Below are 17,836 nucleotides of genomic sequence, written 5' to 3'. Positions count from 1 at the left end.
CTTGTCAGTAAAGTGGGGTTCAGCTCAAAAACATTCTGTAAGGATTTCTCAGCTTGAAAATATCCTATGATTAAAGGAAAGAATTGAAGATATGCAAAATGACACATGACCATACAAATTTAAAGAGTTTCCAAGGTAAAGAAAACTTTTTGCATTATTCCTTCCTAGACAGTTGTATGTCCAGAAATATTCAATGTAATCTGTGATGAATCTATTTCAAGGCATTACGTGTGTTTACTTCAGTAGAATAATTAAGGAAGTTATAAAAAAATCCACAGACTACAGGAGGTATTTATGTAACCCAGAAAAGCTATATGCTTTATGTCAATTTTAACAACTTAAGGTTTTCTTTGCCAAACTTGGATTCATTTGAAAATTCATACGTGACACAATTCTGAAAGGTAAAGAAAAAGAAAACTAACATGAATAAGTGCCTACTATGTACCTAGCAAACAGACAGCACTTTCTATATATTATCTTACTTCTCCAAAACAGTTTGAAGTAAATATTGTTATTCTTTACAAATGAGGAAACTAAAATACCTTAAAAAGTTAGGAAACTTAAGTGAATGACCGAGACAGGATCTGAAGCTAAGTGACCCCAAACCACCAGGATGTCGCGCTCATTAAAACCACCATAATATTACAGACAAGTGAAGGCTGTGTTCCCATTTGTCGTAGCCAGGCAACAGAAAATCAAAACACAGACCTCTCTCAGGCCCTCTAATTTGAAGTACTCAAGCCTCCTGGAGCAACCAACAACCCGCTCCTCCTGGGTCTCCACCCTCCTCAGGCGCCACTAGAGCTCTGCCCCGCCTGCACTCTGGGGTCAACCTGCCTCTGCTAATAAACGACACACTTCCAAAACCCACCAGCAGCTTTTTCTATTAAAAGTCCAAAGTTGAAGTGTTAGAGGAAAGAAATTCTTTTCCATATAAATCTAAAAGCCCTTATATTTCACAGTTGGCTTTTAAGAATTTTGACAAACTAGATTTATGTACACCTTTTTGAGCTTTGAGAACAAATATTAATATATTTGGCACTAAGTGAAGACATAATGATCTAGCCCTCAAATATAAGACGACACAAGGTTGAGAGACAAATCAATGCTGGATCACATCATGATTCAAGATGATGCTGATATGCTAAAAAAATTGGATAAAATTTAACTAAGGTGCATTTAGGCTCAAAAACTTAATTATACTGAAAAGAATCAATTGAAAATCTATTAAATAGAAGAATTTGATAAGCAACAAATAATTTCACACATAATTATAAAACATCTATAAAGTGCAAAGCTCTGTGCTAAAAACTTCGAATACAACCAGTGATGAGCTAGACAGACACTGTAACTGCACTCAAAATACTGACAGTGCACTGGGAGAGATACAAACAAGTAGATAAACAACTTTAATAAAGTGTGGTACAGGGAAGAGGAGGATGCTAGAAGATCACAGAGCCAAAGCTAGTAACCTAGCTGAGGGAGTTAAGGAAGGGTACTCAGAGGAAATGATGTTTCAACTTAGAGCAAAGGACCAACAGGAGTTAGCCAGGGAAAGATGGAAAGGAGGGAAGGAGATGCATTAGCCTGAGAGAAGGCTCCCAAACACAAGAGTGTGGCACACTAAAGAAAATGAAAAAAGCTCAGTATGACTGATATAAAGTGGAAGGCAGAGACGGGCAAGAGTTGGGTTACTGGAGAAGTAGAAAGGAACCAGGTGACACAGGGCCTTGCAATGATAAGCAGTGTGAATTTCATCCTGAAGGCAACAGGAAGCCGCTGATGACTTTTAAAGAATGCAGTGGCTTGATTACGCCCCCTCTTAAGCAAAGAAGAAGGATACTGGAAAAATATTTTCACAGCTTTATCTTTCTAACATACTAAAAATAAGCAGTTGGAAAATACAATTAAAAAAAAAAAAGGATCCCACTAACAATTACAATAAAAAGTCTAGAATAAAGAAGGATATTAACAATCAACTTGTAAGATCTATATGAAATAAAATCTTTCTCAAAGGCATAAATGAAAATTTGGAAAAAAGACACACAATGTTACTGGAAAGAAAGGCTCAACACCATAACACTGCCAATTCTTCACAAATTAATTTAGAGATTAAATACAGTTCCAACAAAATCCTAATCCAAAATTCATAGAAAATCATGAAGAGGTAAAGTAATAAGGGAGATCTTGCCTATTAGATGTGAAAATAAATATAAAACACTATAATCAAAAGATTTCTGAATGGACATTCCAAAAAGAAGTTTATGGAATAATTTAATATATAATAAAAGAGGAAAGGTGTAGTGGTCCACGCATTCTGCTTCGGCAGCCCGGGGCTCGCTGGTTGGGATCCTGAGCGTGGACCTACTCACTGCTCATCAAGCCATACTGAGGTGGCGTCCCACATAGAAGAACTGGAAGGACCTACAACTAGGATATACAACTATGTACTGGGGCTTTGGGGAGAAAAAATGAAAAAAAAGAGGACGATTGACAATAGATGTTAGCTCTGGGCCAATCTTCCTCAAATTAAAAAAAAAAAAAAACGTAAATACATAAAAAAATTCTAACCCAAAAAAGAAAGTATACATGAATATTTATTTAGTCCAGAGGTCTGCAAACTCTGGCCGGTAGGCCACATCGGCCGTGCTCATTAGTTTATGTATTGTCTACGGCTGTTTTCACACTACAATACCAGAGGTGAGTAGTTGCGACAGAGACATATGGCCTGCAAGGCCAAAAACATTTATTATCCAGTCCTTTACAGAAAAAGTTTGCCGATCCCTGATCGACTCTTTTAACAGCTGTGGACTTCCTCAGCCCAAACCTATCTAGACATCACAATCACCTGTGAAACTCAGACTTAATGAATCACAATTAAATCCCAGTAGGAATGGATCAAAAACCTAAATGTAAGAGCTAAAACTACAAAATGATTAAAAGAAAACATAATTGTAAACCTTCATGACCTTGGGATAGGCAATGATTTCTTAGACATGACATCAAAAGCAAAAGCAATCAAAGAAAAAATAAACTGGACTTCAGCAAAATTAACACATTTGTATATCAAAAGACATTATCAAGAAAGTGAAAATACAACCCACAAAATGGGAGAAAATATTTGCAAATCACATATCCAATAAGGAACTTGGCTTCAGAATATATAAAGATGTCTTACAACTCAATAAAAAGACAAATAACCCAATTTTTTAAATGGATTTGAATAGATCTCTCTAGTCAATACATGAAAAGTCAATAAGCACATGAAAAGATGTTCAATGTCGTTAGGGAAATGCAAATCAAAACCACAATGAGATAGCACTTCACACCTACTAGGAGAGTGATGATCAAAAAGACAATAATGAGTGTTGGAGAGGATGTGGAGAAATTGGAACCCTGATATATTCCTGGTGGAAATATAAAATCATGTAGATGCTTTGGAAAACAGTAACAGTTCCTCAAGAAGTTAAACCGAGTTACCACATGACCCAGCAATTCTACTCCTAGGTATATAGCCAAGAGAAATGAAAATACATGTTCACACAAATACTTGTACACAAATGTTCATAGCAACACTATTCACATTAGCAAAAAAGTGGAAACAAGCCAAATGTCCATCAACAGATGAATGAATGAATAAATAAAATATAGTATATTCATCCATACAATAGAATATCATTCAGCTATAATAAGGAATGAAGTATTGATACATACAACTTGGATAAACCTCAACATTATGCTAACAAGCCAACATAAAAGACTACATATTGTATGATTCCATTTATTTGAAATGTCAAGAATACGCAAATCCATAGAGATGGAAAGTAAAAGAGTGGTTGCCAAGGGCTGGGGGCAGTTGAGGAGGGGGGATGAGAAGGAGGGAAATGGGTAGTGACTGCTAATGAGTATGGGATATCTTTTTTGGATTGATAAAAATGTTATGGAATTAGTGGTGATGGCTGCACAGTTTTGTGAATATACTAAACACCACTGAATTGTACACTTTAACAGGGTGGATTTTATGGAATGTGAATTATCTCTCAATAATATTAATTTTAAAAAAATTCCAGTAAGAAAAAATTATTCCCAGAACATATATATGACAAAAAACTTGTATCCAGTATACATAAAGAACATCTACAAATAAGACACACAACACAATTTAAAAAGAGGTAAAAGAGTTGATCAGATACTCAACAAAAGAAGATACACAAATGATCAATAAGCATATGAAAAATTGCTCAACATCTTTGGTCATTAGGTAGACGCAAATTTAAACCACAATAAGATATCATTTCACACTCTGGAATGGCTAAAACTTAAAACACTGACAACCCCAATTGTTGGTAAGGATGTATTGCAACCAGAACACTCATACATTGATGATGCAAGTGTAAAATGGTACAATCACTTTAGAAAACAGTTTGGTAGCTTCTTATAAAGTTAAAATACACTTACCATATGAACCAGAAATGCCATTCCTAGCTATATATCCAAGAGAAATGAAAACACATATCCCACAAAGTAAGTAATATGAGATGGTAGCAGCTGGAAAGAACTCAAATGTCCATCAACAGGAGAACGGATAAACAAATTCCAGTATATTCATACAATGGAATACTACCCAGCAACAAAAATGAACTGCTAAAATATGAAATCAAGTAGGTTAATCTGGAAAAAAAAATCTACATGTAAAGTAGAAGAAATCAGACACAACAGAGTATCTGTTGTAGAATTATATAATTCTACTTATATGAATTCCAAAAACAGGTAAAATTAATCTATTGTGATAGAAAAATTAATCTGTGGCAAAATTAATCTATGGTTATAGAAATCAGAACAGTGATCAACTACAGGATATAAAGAATGACTAAAAGGAGCAGGAGGGAACTTTACTATCTATATCAGAGGTCAGCAAACTATGGCCCTTGGGCCAAATCTAGCTCATTGACTATTTTTGTAAACCAAGTTTTACTGGAACCCAGCCATGTTCATTCATTTATATATTATCTATGGATGCTTTTTCACCACAAGGGCACGAAAAAGTTGTGACAGAGACCCTAAGGCCCATAAAGCATAAAATATTTACTATCTAGCCCTTTACAGAAAAAGTTTGTCAACTCCTATTCTGTATCTTCATTGAGTGCAATTAACATGGTGAATACATTTGCTAAAACTCATTGAATAATACATTTAAGATTTGTGGATTTCACTCTAGACAAATTTTACTCCACTTAAAAAAAAATCCCAGCATATATTTTTGAGGAAATTCCTAAAATGATTCTGAAATTTATATGGAAATGCAAAGGACCTAGAATAGCCCATACCAGTGTTGTACAAAAGAAATATAATCTGAACAACACATATAATTTAAAATTTTCTAATAGCTACATTTTTTTTAAGTTTTTTAACAGAGGTAAAATTAATTGCAGTAACATATCTTATTTAATCCAACATATACAAACTATCATTTCAACTGTTGGAAGACAATTTTTCATAGGTCTTTTGCATTCCTGCACACCTGTGAGTAGAAGCACAGATAGCTTTTGTCCTAGATCTTCTCAATAATGTCTGTTGCTGTCCAGTATAATAATGTCCTCCTCCAGCTCAAAAGCTGAGTTTGCTTGCAGCCCCCTTATAAAAAATAGGGTTTCCTAAGCTCAGGGTTTCTCAGCTGTGACACAAACCTGCTAAATATGCAGGCATCCACCTGTACCAACCTCTGCATCATCCCCACAGGGTTTGAGAGGCAAGGAGAACTGAGGCAAACATGAAGCTCACGTTGCCTGCTGGGCCATGAGTAATAAAATTCTTTGTCTATAATCCAGGAATTTCATGTCTTCTGCCAACACTCATGAAACCATGGCAGGTTAACATGTTATCCTGCAATCAGGGTAAAATCTTAGACGCTTCACAGTTCTTGTCATCAAGAACTGTAATCAACATGTAATAAAAATCTTAAAAATTTTAATAAGATATTTTACAGTCTATTTTTTCATACTAACTCTTCAAAATTCAGTATGTATTTTTACACTGAGAACATACCTCAATTTGGATGCTAAATTTTTATTGGAAATACTTAATCTATATTCAAACTTTACAAAATCTACAGTTGGGAAAGTAGATTCACATTCCCAAGTCATTCAAAGAATACCTATACTGATAATGAGGCAGGCTATGGATGTGTGGGAGCAGGAGATATATGGGAAATCTCTGTACCTTCTGCTTGATTTTGCCATGAACGTAAAACTGCTCTAAAAAATAAAATCTATTAAAAATAAAAGTTTTCCATAGCTGAATCAAATATCTTTTTAAAATTTATATTTAAGTTAACTAAAATTAAATAAAATTAAAAATTTAGTTCCCCTGTCACATTAGCCACATTTCAAGTACTCAGTGTCCACCTGTGGCTAGTGGCTATGGTACCAGACAGCTCAAGTCTAGTAATTCTTGAAAAAGAGCGAAGCTGGAGGACTTATACAGCCAGATATTAAGACTTATAAAGCTAAAGAATTAACACAGTGTAGTATTGCCACAAGAGTAGACCAATGGAACAAAACCCAAGCCCACATATATATGGTTGCCTTGATTTATGTCAAAAGTGGCACTACAGTGGCCTGGAAAAAAGATCTCTATTCAAAAAATGTTCCTGGGTCGGGGCCGGCCTGGTGGCGCAAGCGGTTAAGTGCGCGCACTCCGGTGCGGTGGCCCGGGGTTCGCTGGTTCGGATCCCGGGTGCGCACCGACGCACTGCTTGGCAAGCCATGCTGTGGCGGCGTCCCATATAAAGTGGAGGAAGGTGGGCACAGATGTTAGCCCAGGGCCGTCTTCCTCAGCAAAAAAAGAGGAGGATTGGCGGATGTTAGCACAGGGCTGATCTCCTCACAAAAAAAAAAAAAAAAATGTTCCTGGGTCAACTGGATAGCCACGTGGAAAAAAATGAATCTTGACCCAAACCTAACATCATACGCAAAAATTAATTCCAGATGGATCATCGATCTAAATGTGAAAAGTAAAACAATAAAGCTTCTAAAAGATAACTTAAAAATACCTTCATGACTTGAAGGTAAACAAAGATTTCTTAAATAGGACACACAAAAAAAGGCTGCTATGTGGACTACATTAAAATTAAGAACTTCTGTTCATTAAAAGACTCCACTTGGGTTGGCCGGGTGGTGTAGTGGTTAAATTCACGCATTCCACTCTGGCGGCCCGGGGTTCACAGGTTCAGATCCCGGACGTGGACCAACGCACTGCTTGTCAAGCCATGCTGAGGCTGCGTCCCACAAAGAAGAGCTACAACGCTACAACTATGATACACAACTATCTACTGGGGCTTTGGAGAGAAAAAATGAAAAAAGAAGAAGATTGGTAACAGATGTTAGCACAGGGCCAATCTTCCTCAAAAAAATAAATAAATAAAACTATTTTTAAAAAATAATAAATAAATAAAGACTCCACTAAAAAAATTAAAATGCAAGCCACAGACTGGGAGAAAATATTTTCGATCTATATATCTGACAAAGGATAATTCATATCCAAAATATATAAAGAACTCCTACAACTCATTAAGAAATAGAATCCAGCAATTCCATCTCTAGGTATTTATCCAAAGGAAATGAAATCACTATCTTGAAAAGCTATCTGCACCCCCATGTTCACTGCAGTTTTATTTACAATAGCCAAGACATGGAAACAACCTAGGTGTCCATCAACAGATGAATGGATAAATCAATAGGAATATAAATCAAGATGTTGATTACCATTGCGAGTAAAAAGCTGGTGACTTGGAAGGTGCACAATGGGAGGCCTCTGGGCACTACAAATGTGTCACTCCTTGATTTAGGTTGCATTATACAGATCTGTTTATGCAAACACATCGGCCTTTACACTTATCATTTGTGTACTTTTCTAAATGAATCTTATACTTCAATAAGTATACTTAAAAAATAAAAATAAAGTTAACAGGGCCGGCCCTGTGGCTTAGCGGTTAAGTGCGCGCACTCTGCTGCCGGCGGCCCGGGTTCGGATCCCGGGTGCGCACCAATGCACCGCTCCTCCGGCCATGCTGAGGCCGCGTCCCACATACGGCAACTAGAAGGATGTGCAGCTATGACAGACAACTATCTACTGGGGCTTTGGGGGAAAAATAAATAAATAAAATCTTTAAAAAAATAAAAAAATAAAGTTAACAGTAGTTGTCCATTCTGTATTTTCTACTATGCACATGTAGTATTTTTATAATTAAAAATACGGGCCGGCTCCCGTGGCTTAGCGGTTAAGTGCGCGCGCTCTGCTGCTGGCGGCACGGGTTTGGATCCCGGGCGCACACCAACGCACTGCTTCTCCGGCCATGCTGAGGCCGTGTCCCACATACAGCAACTAGAAGGATGTGCAGCTGTGACATACAACTATCTACTGGGGCTTTGGGGGAAAAAATAAATAAAATTTAAAAAATAATAATTTATTTTTTAAATAGAAAAAAATAACTAATCAAATACAAACTGGAGAGACCTGTCTTAACAGCCCTAGGAGTCTTAAGGTGAGACACGAAGATGAGCTGGCCACCAAAAGTTAATGCAACAGGAAACAGAAAAGATAATCTATAATACTGCTCTAGCCTGACATATCTGAAGGAATATACTGAGATATGGGGGCTACATTTTCAGAGTGACATTCATAAAGTAGATTGTAATCTCAAGAAAGGAAGTAGTTCAAGGATCTAGAAACCATGTCATGAGATTTGACTGATAGGACAAGGGACAGCTGACATTGAGAAGAGGGTAACAACATCCCAGCATCCTATATCTTGCATATAGATGGCACCAAGAAATATCTGGGGAACAAATGAATGAATGGATGAACAGGAGAAATAGAAGGATGTTTTAAAAGTTGTTGGAATTGGGATAAGGAGGCAACCAATAATTTGATACATTAATGAGTAAATAAATGAACATTATCAGTCTTGATATGTTTAAAGAGCTGTCATAAGTGCAATGAGGACTCGAGTTATATATGTTGTGCCTGGGGAAAGATTCAAGATGAATGGGGAGAAGTTACGGAAATGCTTGAATTTCAGCCTACTTAAAGAATTTTCTAACAATTAGGGCTATCCAAAAATGAATAGGATGCCTTCAAAAAGCAACAGTTAAGATAGAAACTACATGCCCATCTGACATTTGACTACATGACCCAGAGGTCCTCTTCAGCTCTAATATTCCATGATTCTCTGAAATGTTATCTTTATATCTTGCTGCACAGTAAATAGTTCACAACTACTTGAGTTCCTTTGAAAACAGTATCCATAAACAGTATCTTACTAAGTGAAGATATTTTACCTTAGTGACTTAACTGCATACTATAAATCAAATTTCAACAGCTCTCTTTGCAACATGATGATGAAAGCAATATGATGAAATTCGTATTTTCTAAGAACCTCTAGGTATTCAGGATATCCAGAGAAAAGGTAGTTAAATCCAGGAGAACAAAAACCATCCCCAGTTATCTATGAAGGCCCTTTGTACAATCAGAAAAATCAAAACTACATTTTCTAGAATTCAAAGCACTGAAATTAGACTGAGCCTTTTGCCATTGTTAATATAAGTGAGTCCTCCCTCAAATTAAATTGGTTTTAGTAATTCTATATAGAGTTGAGTTTATCCCATTTCTATTCACTGACTGGAATGCACCGCCTCTAGCATTTCAGTATTAATATTTCAACTACTCCTGGCATAGCCTCACATTTATATAACATTTCTCATAGTTTTCAAAGGACTTTCTCATATTATATAATAACTTATTTGAGCCTCATTAATGACATTCAAGGAAGGTAGAGTTAGGATAATTAATCCCATTCTACAGATGAGAAAATGGAAATACCAAATTAAATGATTGATCCAGTACTACGAAAGGAAACCAAAATCACAATCTAGTCTTCCCAGGTCACATTTTATTATTCATCTGGTATCCCATAGGTTCACCAGGCCTAAGGCAGAACTGATCAAAATTCTTCAAAGAATACGAGTTCTTCATATTCTTTGTATGGAATAAAAGGAGCTTCACTTCTTCACCAAGAGAAAGAAGATTGTTGCCAAAAAAAACACACGCTTAGTTAAATGAAATCAAAACTATATAAGGAATTTAGATTTCCAGTTTAAAATGTTTACCCAACTGTTGTGAGAAAAATGCACAATCAGGAAAAGCACATTTAATATTTCTAAAGGGCTGGATTAAAATTTCAGCTGTAAACTTCATTACTGTAATTAGATTTTTAATGCATATTTATTAAACATCCATTCAAATACTGTGCTCACAATTATTGATGAGTTATTTGTACATTGATGTTGACTTTAACAAACTGTAAACAATGGCCACTGACCAGAAATGTTCTCCTACAATGACAGAAGCCCATGCTAAGGTCATAGGCAGCCCATTTATGCTCTATTATGTTCTAATCATACCCAAAAGATAAATATTCAGCTGCTTTTTTGAAAATTGCAGTGGTCATCAATGACCCAAAAAGTCAGACTTACCAGTGACATTCAAGACCTATGTTTGATTCAGCAATGAATAAACAAAGTACAGAATAGAAGAAAATCAAATCTTAATTAAACTCTTTCTTTAGAAAAACAACATAAGCCATCATCAAGGAATGCATCAACAAGATGATTTACTTTATTTATAAAAGGCTGATTTAGGGGCTTTAAAAGGGTGCTTTTGATTTAAATAGAAAAATTATGAAAATTAAAACTAAATGCTTGCTGGTTATCATTCTTTTCCTTTAGAAGCTAGTTAATCTTAAATACGCCAATGTGTATAACTTTACGAAAGGAAAAAATAGTACTTTAAATTTCATGATAACAAATCAGTAAAATACTGCCTAAAAATCTGAATAAAGCTATTCTGAAGTAATTATAGGCATGGCCTAGCATACTGAGTAACTCCTTAATATTCACCCTGTTCATACACTAATAATGAGATCTAAGGGAACTATTTTCTTTCAAACGATGAAGAAAAATAACATCTATTCGTTATATTCGTTTAAATTTTATACACTCACACGTATATAAATGAGAATTTTAAAATGGAATCTACAGGAGTTGCACTTAAGATATAAATTGCATTATGAAGCTATGAAGGAACTACTCTAAGAATTACACATTCAGGCTTTAAAAATGGTTGAAAATTGCCACCTGGTCAAGAACATGGATAGATATCATGCTGCAAAAGTAACTTCTAGGATTGGCTCAATGGAGAGAAGAAATAGGGACAAGCAAGACAGTCAACAAAGGTTGTGAAAAAGATTCTGGAGATAAAAGTATCAGGTACCTCCAGTAGGGTAGGCATACAAATGGGACCTCAACAGTGGACCTTAGGCAAGGAAGACAAAACATAGCAGAAAGAACGGACATATCCAAAAGGCTTTTAAGAGAGAAATTAGAACAAATCTTTTTTTTTTTTTTTTTTTATAATTTTATTTATTTATTTTTCCCCCCAAAGCCCCAGTAGATAGTTGTATGTCATAGCTGCACATCCTTCCAGTTGCTGTATGTGGGACACGGCCCCAGCATGGCCGGAGAAGCGGTGCGTTGGTGCGTGCCCGGGATCTGAACCCAGGCCGCCAGCAGCGGAGCCCGCGCACTTAACCGCTAAGCCACGGGGCCGGCCCAGAACAAATCTTAACCAGTGAAATATATAAGTGATCTAGTTAGGTATATTCAAGCAGAGGCTAGACAACCTTTTATCAGAGAATTTATAGAGCATATTATTACACTGGCCTAAGGCTGAACTACCCATTTCTAGACCCTTGACACCTATTATTTCTGTGGTACTTTTTGTGAAAAGACAAATCCAAAAAAATAGTTATACCCATTTAAACATTCCATCATTTACTTAAAGAGAATGAAGCACTTAAGGTATAAGGCAGTGCTAATCTACAGATCAATAATCCATTTCTGGACCTCTGAGGTTCCTTTCTATCACTTCTACTCTTGGATCAACCCTATTTCATCTGCCCCTCTCTCCATCCCAGAACTACATCTAGGGCACTAGCTATATCTATGTAATAAGCTGTGCTATGCTTTAAAAAAATTTAATTGAAAGAAACCATTAACATGAAGTTAATCAGCCTCAAGAGTAGGTAAGAATATTCTTTTCTAGTATAATGTTAATGGAAATCCAAGAAACACAAAGTTTCACATAAGGGTATTCATCTAATTGGGTAATAAAAGTCCAAAGCCCATTTTCTTAAACACTAATCTGTACTACCAATAAATTATACCAATTCATATGGCTGAGATGGGTTAGTTCTACTCATATTAGTACTTAATCAAGATCTCCCATGCACATGTAATAAAGGAGATTGTGGAGCTAAAGGCAAATATGAGTCATCATGTAAGAGACAACTAAAAACATAACATTGAGATACAGAAGGACACTATAATAATAAGAAATCACAAGATGTGACTCTCATATTACCTTGCCTCTATGAAATAAACAGTTTCTAAGTCTAGCTTAAACAAAATAGAATTTTGAGATACACTAATTTTCAGTTTTAGAAAACCTAGAAATATTCTCTTCCTTGGCTTCTCTCCTAGTTTTCCTATGACCTCTCTAACTGCTCTCCAACAAAGTCAGGTTCTTCTGCTCATAAATATCAATTTCCCTCAAGGAAAATTGAAAATCCCCATCAGCCTTTTCTCCTTTTCACTCTACAAATACTCCCGGGCTAGTTCTTCCATTCTCATGGCTCTCAACACCTCATATTTCCTTTCTCAGTCTCAGATCCCCATATTTCCTACAACTAATCAGACTCATTTACCATAACCGTCATAAACACTTCAAATTTAACAAGTCCAAAATGGAATCTCCTGTAAAATGCCTCTGGCCCTTTTGCATGTTTGTTTTGTTTCCCTTGATAGATGGATGGTGATACCATTAAATTACCCCAACTAGGAAATCTAAATTGATCTTAACTCTTCTCCCCTTGTCTCCCCCAAAGCCTGTCAATTCTACCAAAGAAGTGTCTTTGAAATCCCTCCCTTGCAGCCCTGCTCTCCACCTCCACCACAGCAGTAATTCAGGCTGTAAACTACTCTCCCTAAACTACAACTTCCTTCTAAATAAACTCCCAGCTTCCAATATTCCCCCATCCAGGCATTCCTGATCTGTTTTTCAGGCAGCAATAAGAATAATCATGCTAAAACAGATCTGATCACTTCTTTTTTTTTTTTTCCGCTTCTTTGTGTGTATGTGTCTCACATTGGACTCATGAATTTTTACTTTTCAATATTTTATAATTGCATATTATTATTCTTTTTGATGCTTAAATTGCCCTGATTTCTCTGCCCATATTTTATTTTATTTTATTTTTATTTTTTTGCTGAGGAAGATTCATCCTGAGCTAAAATCCATGCCAATCTTCCTCTATTTTGTATGTGGGTCTCCACCACAGCATGGCCACGGATGAGTGGTGTAGGTCCACAGCCAGGAACCAAACCCAGGCCACCAAAGCAAAGCACACCAAACTTAATCACTAGGCCATGGGGTTGGCCTCCCATCACTTCTCTTCTTAAGAAACCTACAACATTGTCCCACTGAACCTATACATCTTTGTACACTATACAGGCCTCCTTTAACCAGATCCCAGGCCACCTTCCCAGCTTCATCTCTAGCTACTCTCCCTGAGGGACCATAAACCAATAAAGGCCATGTACAGCTCACTTCTACACTTCTGCTAAAAAAAATCCTCCTCTCCCTAAGCAGAGCTGCTTTCTCCTCTGGAGTCCTACCCAACACTTCAAGATGGGCCTAGATGATGGGTTATTAATGTCCATTGTTATGTTAAGGAGCTAGTAGAACACAGTTGGTTACATTTGTGGTTCTGGAGCAAAAATACCTAGGTTCAAATCCCAGTTAGGTGGTCATGCTTGTTTATTCATCTATAAAATAGAGATAACAATTTTATAGGGTTTTTATGAAGATTAAACTATGAAGAAAGAAACTGCTAGTAGACTGCCTGGAACATAGAAAGGGCTCAATAAACGTTAGCTACTGTAATTTCAGCTCCCTTCCAAGACTGTGAGCTATTCAAGGACTGGGACCCAATTTCATTCACTTTTTCTCCCCCTCACACTTAATACAAGGCTTCAACTGAATTACCAGTTTTGAGGCATTTTCTACCCACGCCACAGCCACTCTGATTTCTAATAAAATGCTTCCCCTTAACTATCTGGAGATTGAATAACTGTTACATTAAATGAAGACACACTTAGACCTAAAAGAAAACAGGCAGTGAAATCAAAATTGAACATATATACTTAAATTACCTAAGAAACCAAATTTCACTTTCAAGTTTTTAATAATCTAACTAATCTAAATACATGCATCCCAAATAGAACTCACAATGTTCTATTTCCTAAGGAATTTAAAGTTAGGCAATCAGGTAGGTGATTTGGATGAACAGCATTTTAGGACCCCTAAAGTTTTCATAGTTCCAGTTTCCAAAATGTCTTGGAGCCAGGGCTGGCATTAAAGCTTAGATGAGACATAAAAACAAAGTAAGAACCTGCTCTCCCTTTCCCCTTATTCCTTTCCTTTCCCTATTTCCTTCTTTTGTTTAACATTAAGCCAATGCTTCCATCACATTACACTGTAGTAAAGAGTAGACTTGCAAAGATGAAAAAATAGAGATAAAATATAAACGTAGACAGTAAAAAACCAAAAAAAAAAAAAGTCAAGAAAGGAATACAAAACAAATTTTTAAATCAGACTCTAAATGCTGAATAACATTTCAACTTAAATTTTCCTTTTATTTAAAGAGGGGGAGGGAGCATCTTTAGTTACAATTAAATCCACCTCTACCCTAACTGCATTTTCATCAAATCTCCACACCAAAAACTGGCTAAATTTTGAGAATGAGAAGCAGTATGAGGACAGGTTAACAGCATAGCCTTTAGGGTCAGATGTAAGTCCAAGGATAGCCTTTACTTGAACCCACAAGTTCTGCCACTTAACTAGCCTGCAACCTTGGATTCATTATCCTCAAAATGAGGATACAAAAATTAAATGAGATAATGTATATAGAAAGCACTTAGCATAGTGCATGACACAGAATAAGCATTCGGTAAATCTTATATGTTATTATGATGATGCTCCTTAAATATTATTTTCATAAATTACGGTACAGGCATAGAATGGAATTCTATTTTAACCATTTAAGACATGAGGCAGTTCTATACGTATTAATATGGAATGAGCTCCAAGATATACTAAATGAAAAGAAAGAAAGGAAAAGAACAATGTGTATAGTATGTTACCACTTCTATTTTTTTTTAATACAGATATTTATACACATATATGTTTGTACACCCACAGAATGTCTCTGGAAGAATACATGAGAAACTAGTCATAGAGGTTGCCTCTGTGGAGGAAAACCAAGTGGCTAAGGGATAGAGGGGGAAGAGTCTTCACATTTTACCATATTCCTTTCGTACCTTTTGAATTTTGTATCATTTGCTTTTATTGCCTATTCCAAAAGTAAAAAATAAAGTTATTATGATCCAAACCTTATGTTACCAAAATATTCCATTATACAATAAGTGACTTATGCTAAACTTTGCAGAAAAATCTAAGGTGACTTAATCACAGTGCTAGTATTAATTTCAACTCTGTTGATGATAATAACCAAAGACTTACAGAGTTTTAGCTAAATTAGCCAATGAGAATCAACTTATTAAGATATATAAGAGGGAGTGCTTGGAGATGAGAAAAAGGAAAGCATAACTATGGGGGAGACAATAAGAATAACGTCATTCATTCCTTCAAAAAAACGCATCTGCCAATCAAACAACAATGTGCTAAGCGCTAAGGAAACAATGACACCTGGTCTTTGCCTTTGAGTAGCCCGCAGTGTAGTGGGAGTATATGAATAAGATTAGCACTCCTGTGGGCTTGGTTACTCAAAATATAATATGATTCATTCATTGATGAACACGTAACAATCTGAATGAATGAATGAAGCAAGCCCAGTGATTAAAAAAAAAAATCCCACTGAAGCCTGTAGTGACTTGAAAAGAACATGAAGAATCGATCCCTCAATCTGAAAATGCTTGTATACTTGCGTTCCCAGAATCCCAAAACCCAGGGGGCCCTGCAGAGGTCCCAGGCTTGGCTATTAGATCCAGTGCCCGGTCACCAGCCCGGGAGAGCTTGGGAAGGCGCAGGGTGAAAGGGCGCCCAGGCCCCAACCCCACACTTGCATCCCTTTAAGCCAGGCACTCCCACACCTGGGCTCACCAGGTCTCAACTCTACACTGGGAAGGAACCAACTCTGGGGCCGACCTCTGACCCTCAAAATGAAAAGTCACTGTGGGCCAGCTCTCTCAGTGTGCAGGGCTCTCTCATGGGCAGACAGTAACAGAAGGGCAAGAGAGGCTGAAACTCCTCTCGACGGGCCCTTAGCTCCAAAAACCGTGAAACCAGGAGGCAGCTGGGGGAGATACAGGAGGGAGGGTGACTGACCCGAGGCTTCCCGGGGCATATTCAGTCGGCTCGGCCTACTCATGGCACAGTCACTGACCTTTCCAAAGGGGGTTTCCAGGGACGGTGGCCGGAAGAGCGAGTGCAGCGGCCCTCGCCCCGCACCCAACACATCTCCGTCTCAGCCGGCTCTGCACTAAGCGCAGGGTAACCAAGGGCGACCAGGAGGCCGCCATCTTGAGCTCCGTACAAGGGAAGGAAGAAAAAAACTTTATTGAAACCCAGAAGAGAAACGGTGACACGGACAAACCCAGCCGGGCTCACGCAAGACTCCGACCGATAGAATGAAAAAGAACAGCGGAAGAACGCGACCTCTAGTAGTGAAGCGGCGGCCTGGGCTCCGGTGCCCTTCCGTCCCTCCGGGCAGCTGCCAGCTGGGACTACGACTCCCAGCATGCAGTGCGGCGTTGCCGGGGGCGGGGCGCGCACTCTAGGTTTGGGGGGAGGGGCAATTCTCTGCCTGGCGCCGGCAGCAGAGGGTCCCAAAATATATTCAAGGAGTTGGAACATGATTATGACGTGTGGTCACGTAACCACCTCTGAGTCTTTTCGGTTAGCCCACCTGACCGAGATTCAGAAACCTAAATAAAATCTAGGTGAGCCAGCGGGCCGTCATATTTTAACGAAATATTGATGTTACTTTGTCACACCTCCCTGGATGGTTAGCCCCATTTCTTTTGACTCCGGCGTCCAACTCATCTTTGTCCGAGTACCTGAAATGTGCTCTTACCACTTTTGCCTTCTGTATTTGAATAGCATAAATCATTTTCAATATGGCATACACTCAAATGTTTTGAAAGAAGTGATAAGTGACATGGGAAAGCCAATGGCCCGAGATGGACAATGAACGGATGGAGTGGCCGGGGGATAGCGTATCCAAAGAGGAATTTCTAAGTGATCTGCCCTAACTTGATTAAACAAAAAATGTTTTGAGTCACTATGATAAGTGTATTGGGAATACAAATTGCTGTCCAGAGAGGCTGGCATTCCAGCAGGAGAGATGAAGAAAGTAACAAAAGATTCTACCAGGTGTAATAGAATCAATGGAAGGAGAGGACGTTGGCTGGGAAATCAGGAAGACCTTTTAGAAGCTTTACTTTAAACAGGAGATGAAGACATTCCAAGAACAGGGACTAAAGTGAGCTAAGGCAGGCAGGAAAGAAAGTCTGGATTACAAGAAGAAGCCAAATTTCAGTTGCATGAAAACTGAAAAGACTACACTCGAAAGAATTCCAGGAAGTGAGGCAGTTGGTCCACAATAGAAGATTCCAAAAAAACAGGAAAAGGAGAGCGTAGC

The 17,836-nt window shown here is 37.6% G+C and overlaps 1 protein-coding gene across 1 annotated transcript in view; it reads right to left on the bottom strand.

Annotated features, from left to right (window-relative positions):
* Positions 1–16,901, bottom strand: part of AFG1L (AFG1 like ATPase) — a 185,056-nt gene extending 168,155 nt beyond the window's left edge. Inside the window, exon 1 of the mRNA XM_004422187.3 lies at positions 16,580–16,901. Within this exon, the coding sequence (XP_004422244.1) occupies positions 16,580–16,715 (136 nt within the window). The 5' untranslated portion in view covers positions 16,716–16,901. The remainder of the gene's footprint in view (positions 1–16,579) is intronic.
* Positions 16,902–17,836: the final 935 nt, after the last annotated feature.

Source organism: Ceratotherium simum, chromosome 19 (assembly GCF_057802395.1).
Source record: "Ceratotherium simum simum isolate JZ-2026a chromosome 19, ASM5780239v1, whole genome shotgun sequence".
Taxonomy (NCBI): domain Eukaryota; kingdom Metazoa; phylum Chordata; class Mammalia; order Perissodactyla; family Rhinocerotidae; genus Ceratotherium; species Ceratotherium simum.
This window is presented reverse-complemented; position numbering and strand designations above follow the sequence as displayed.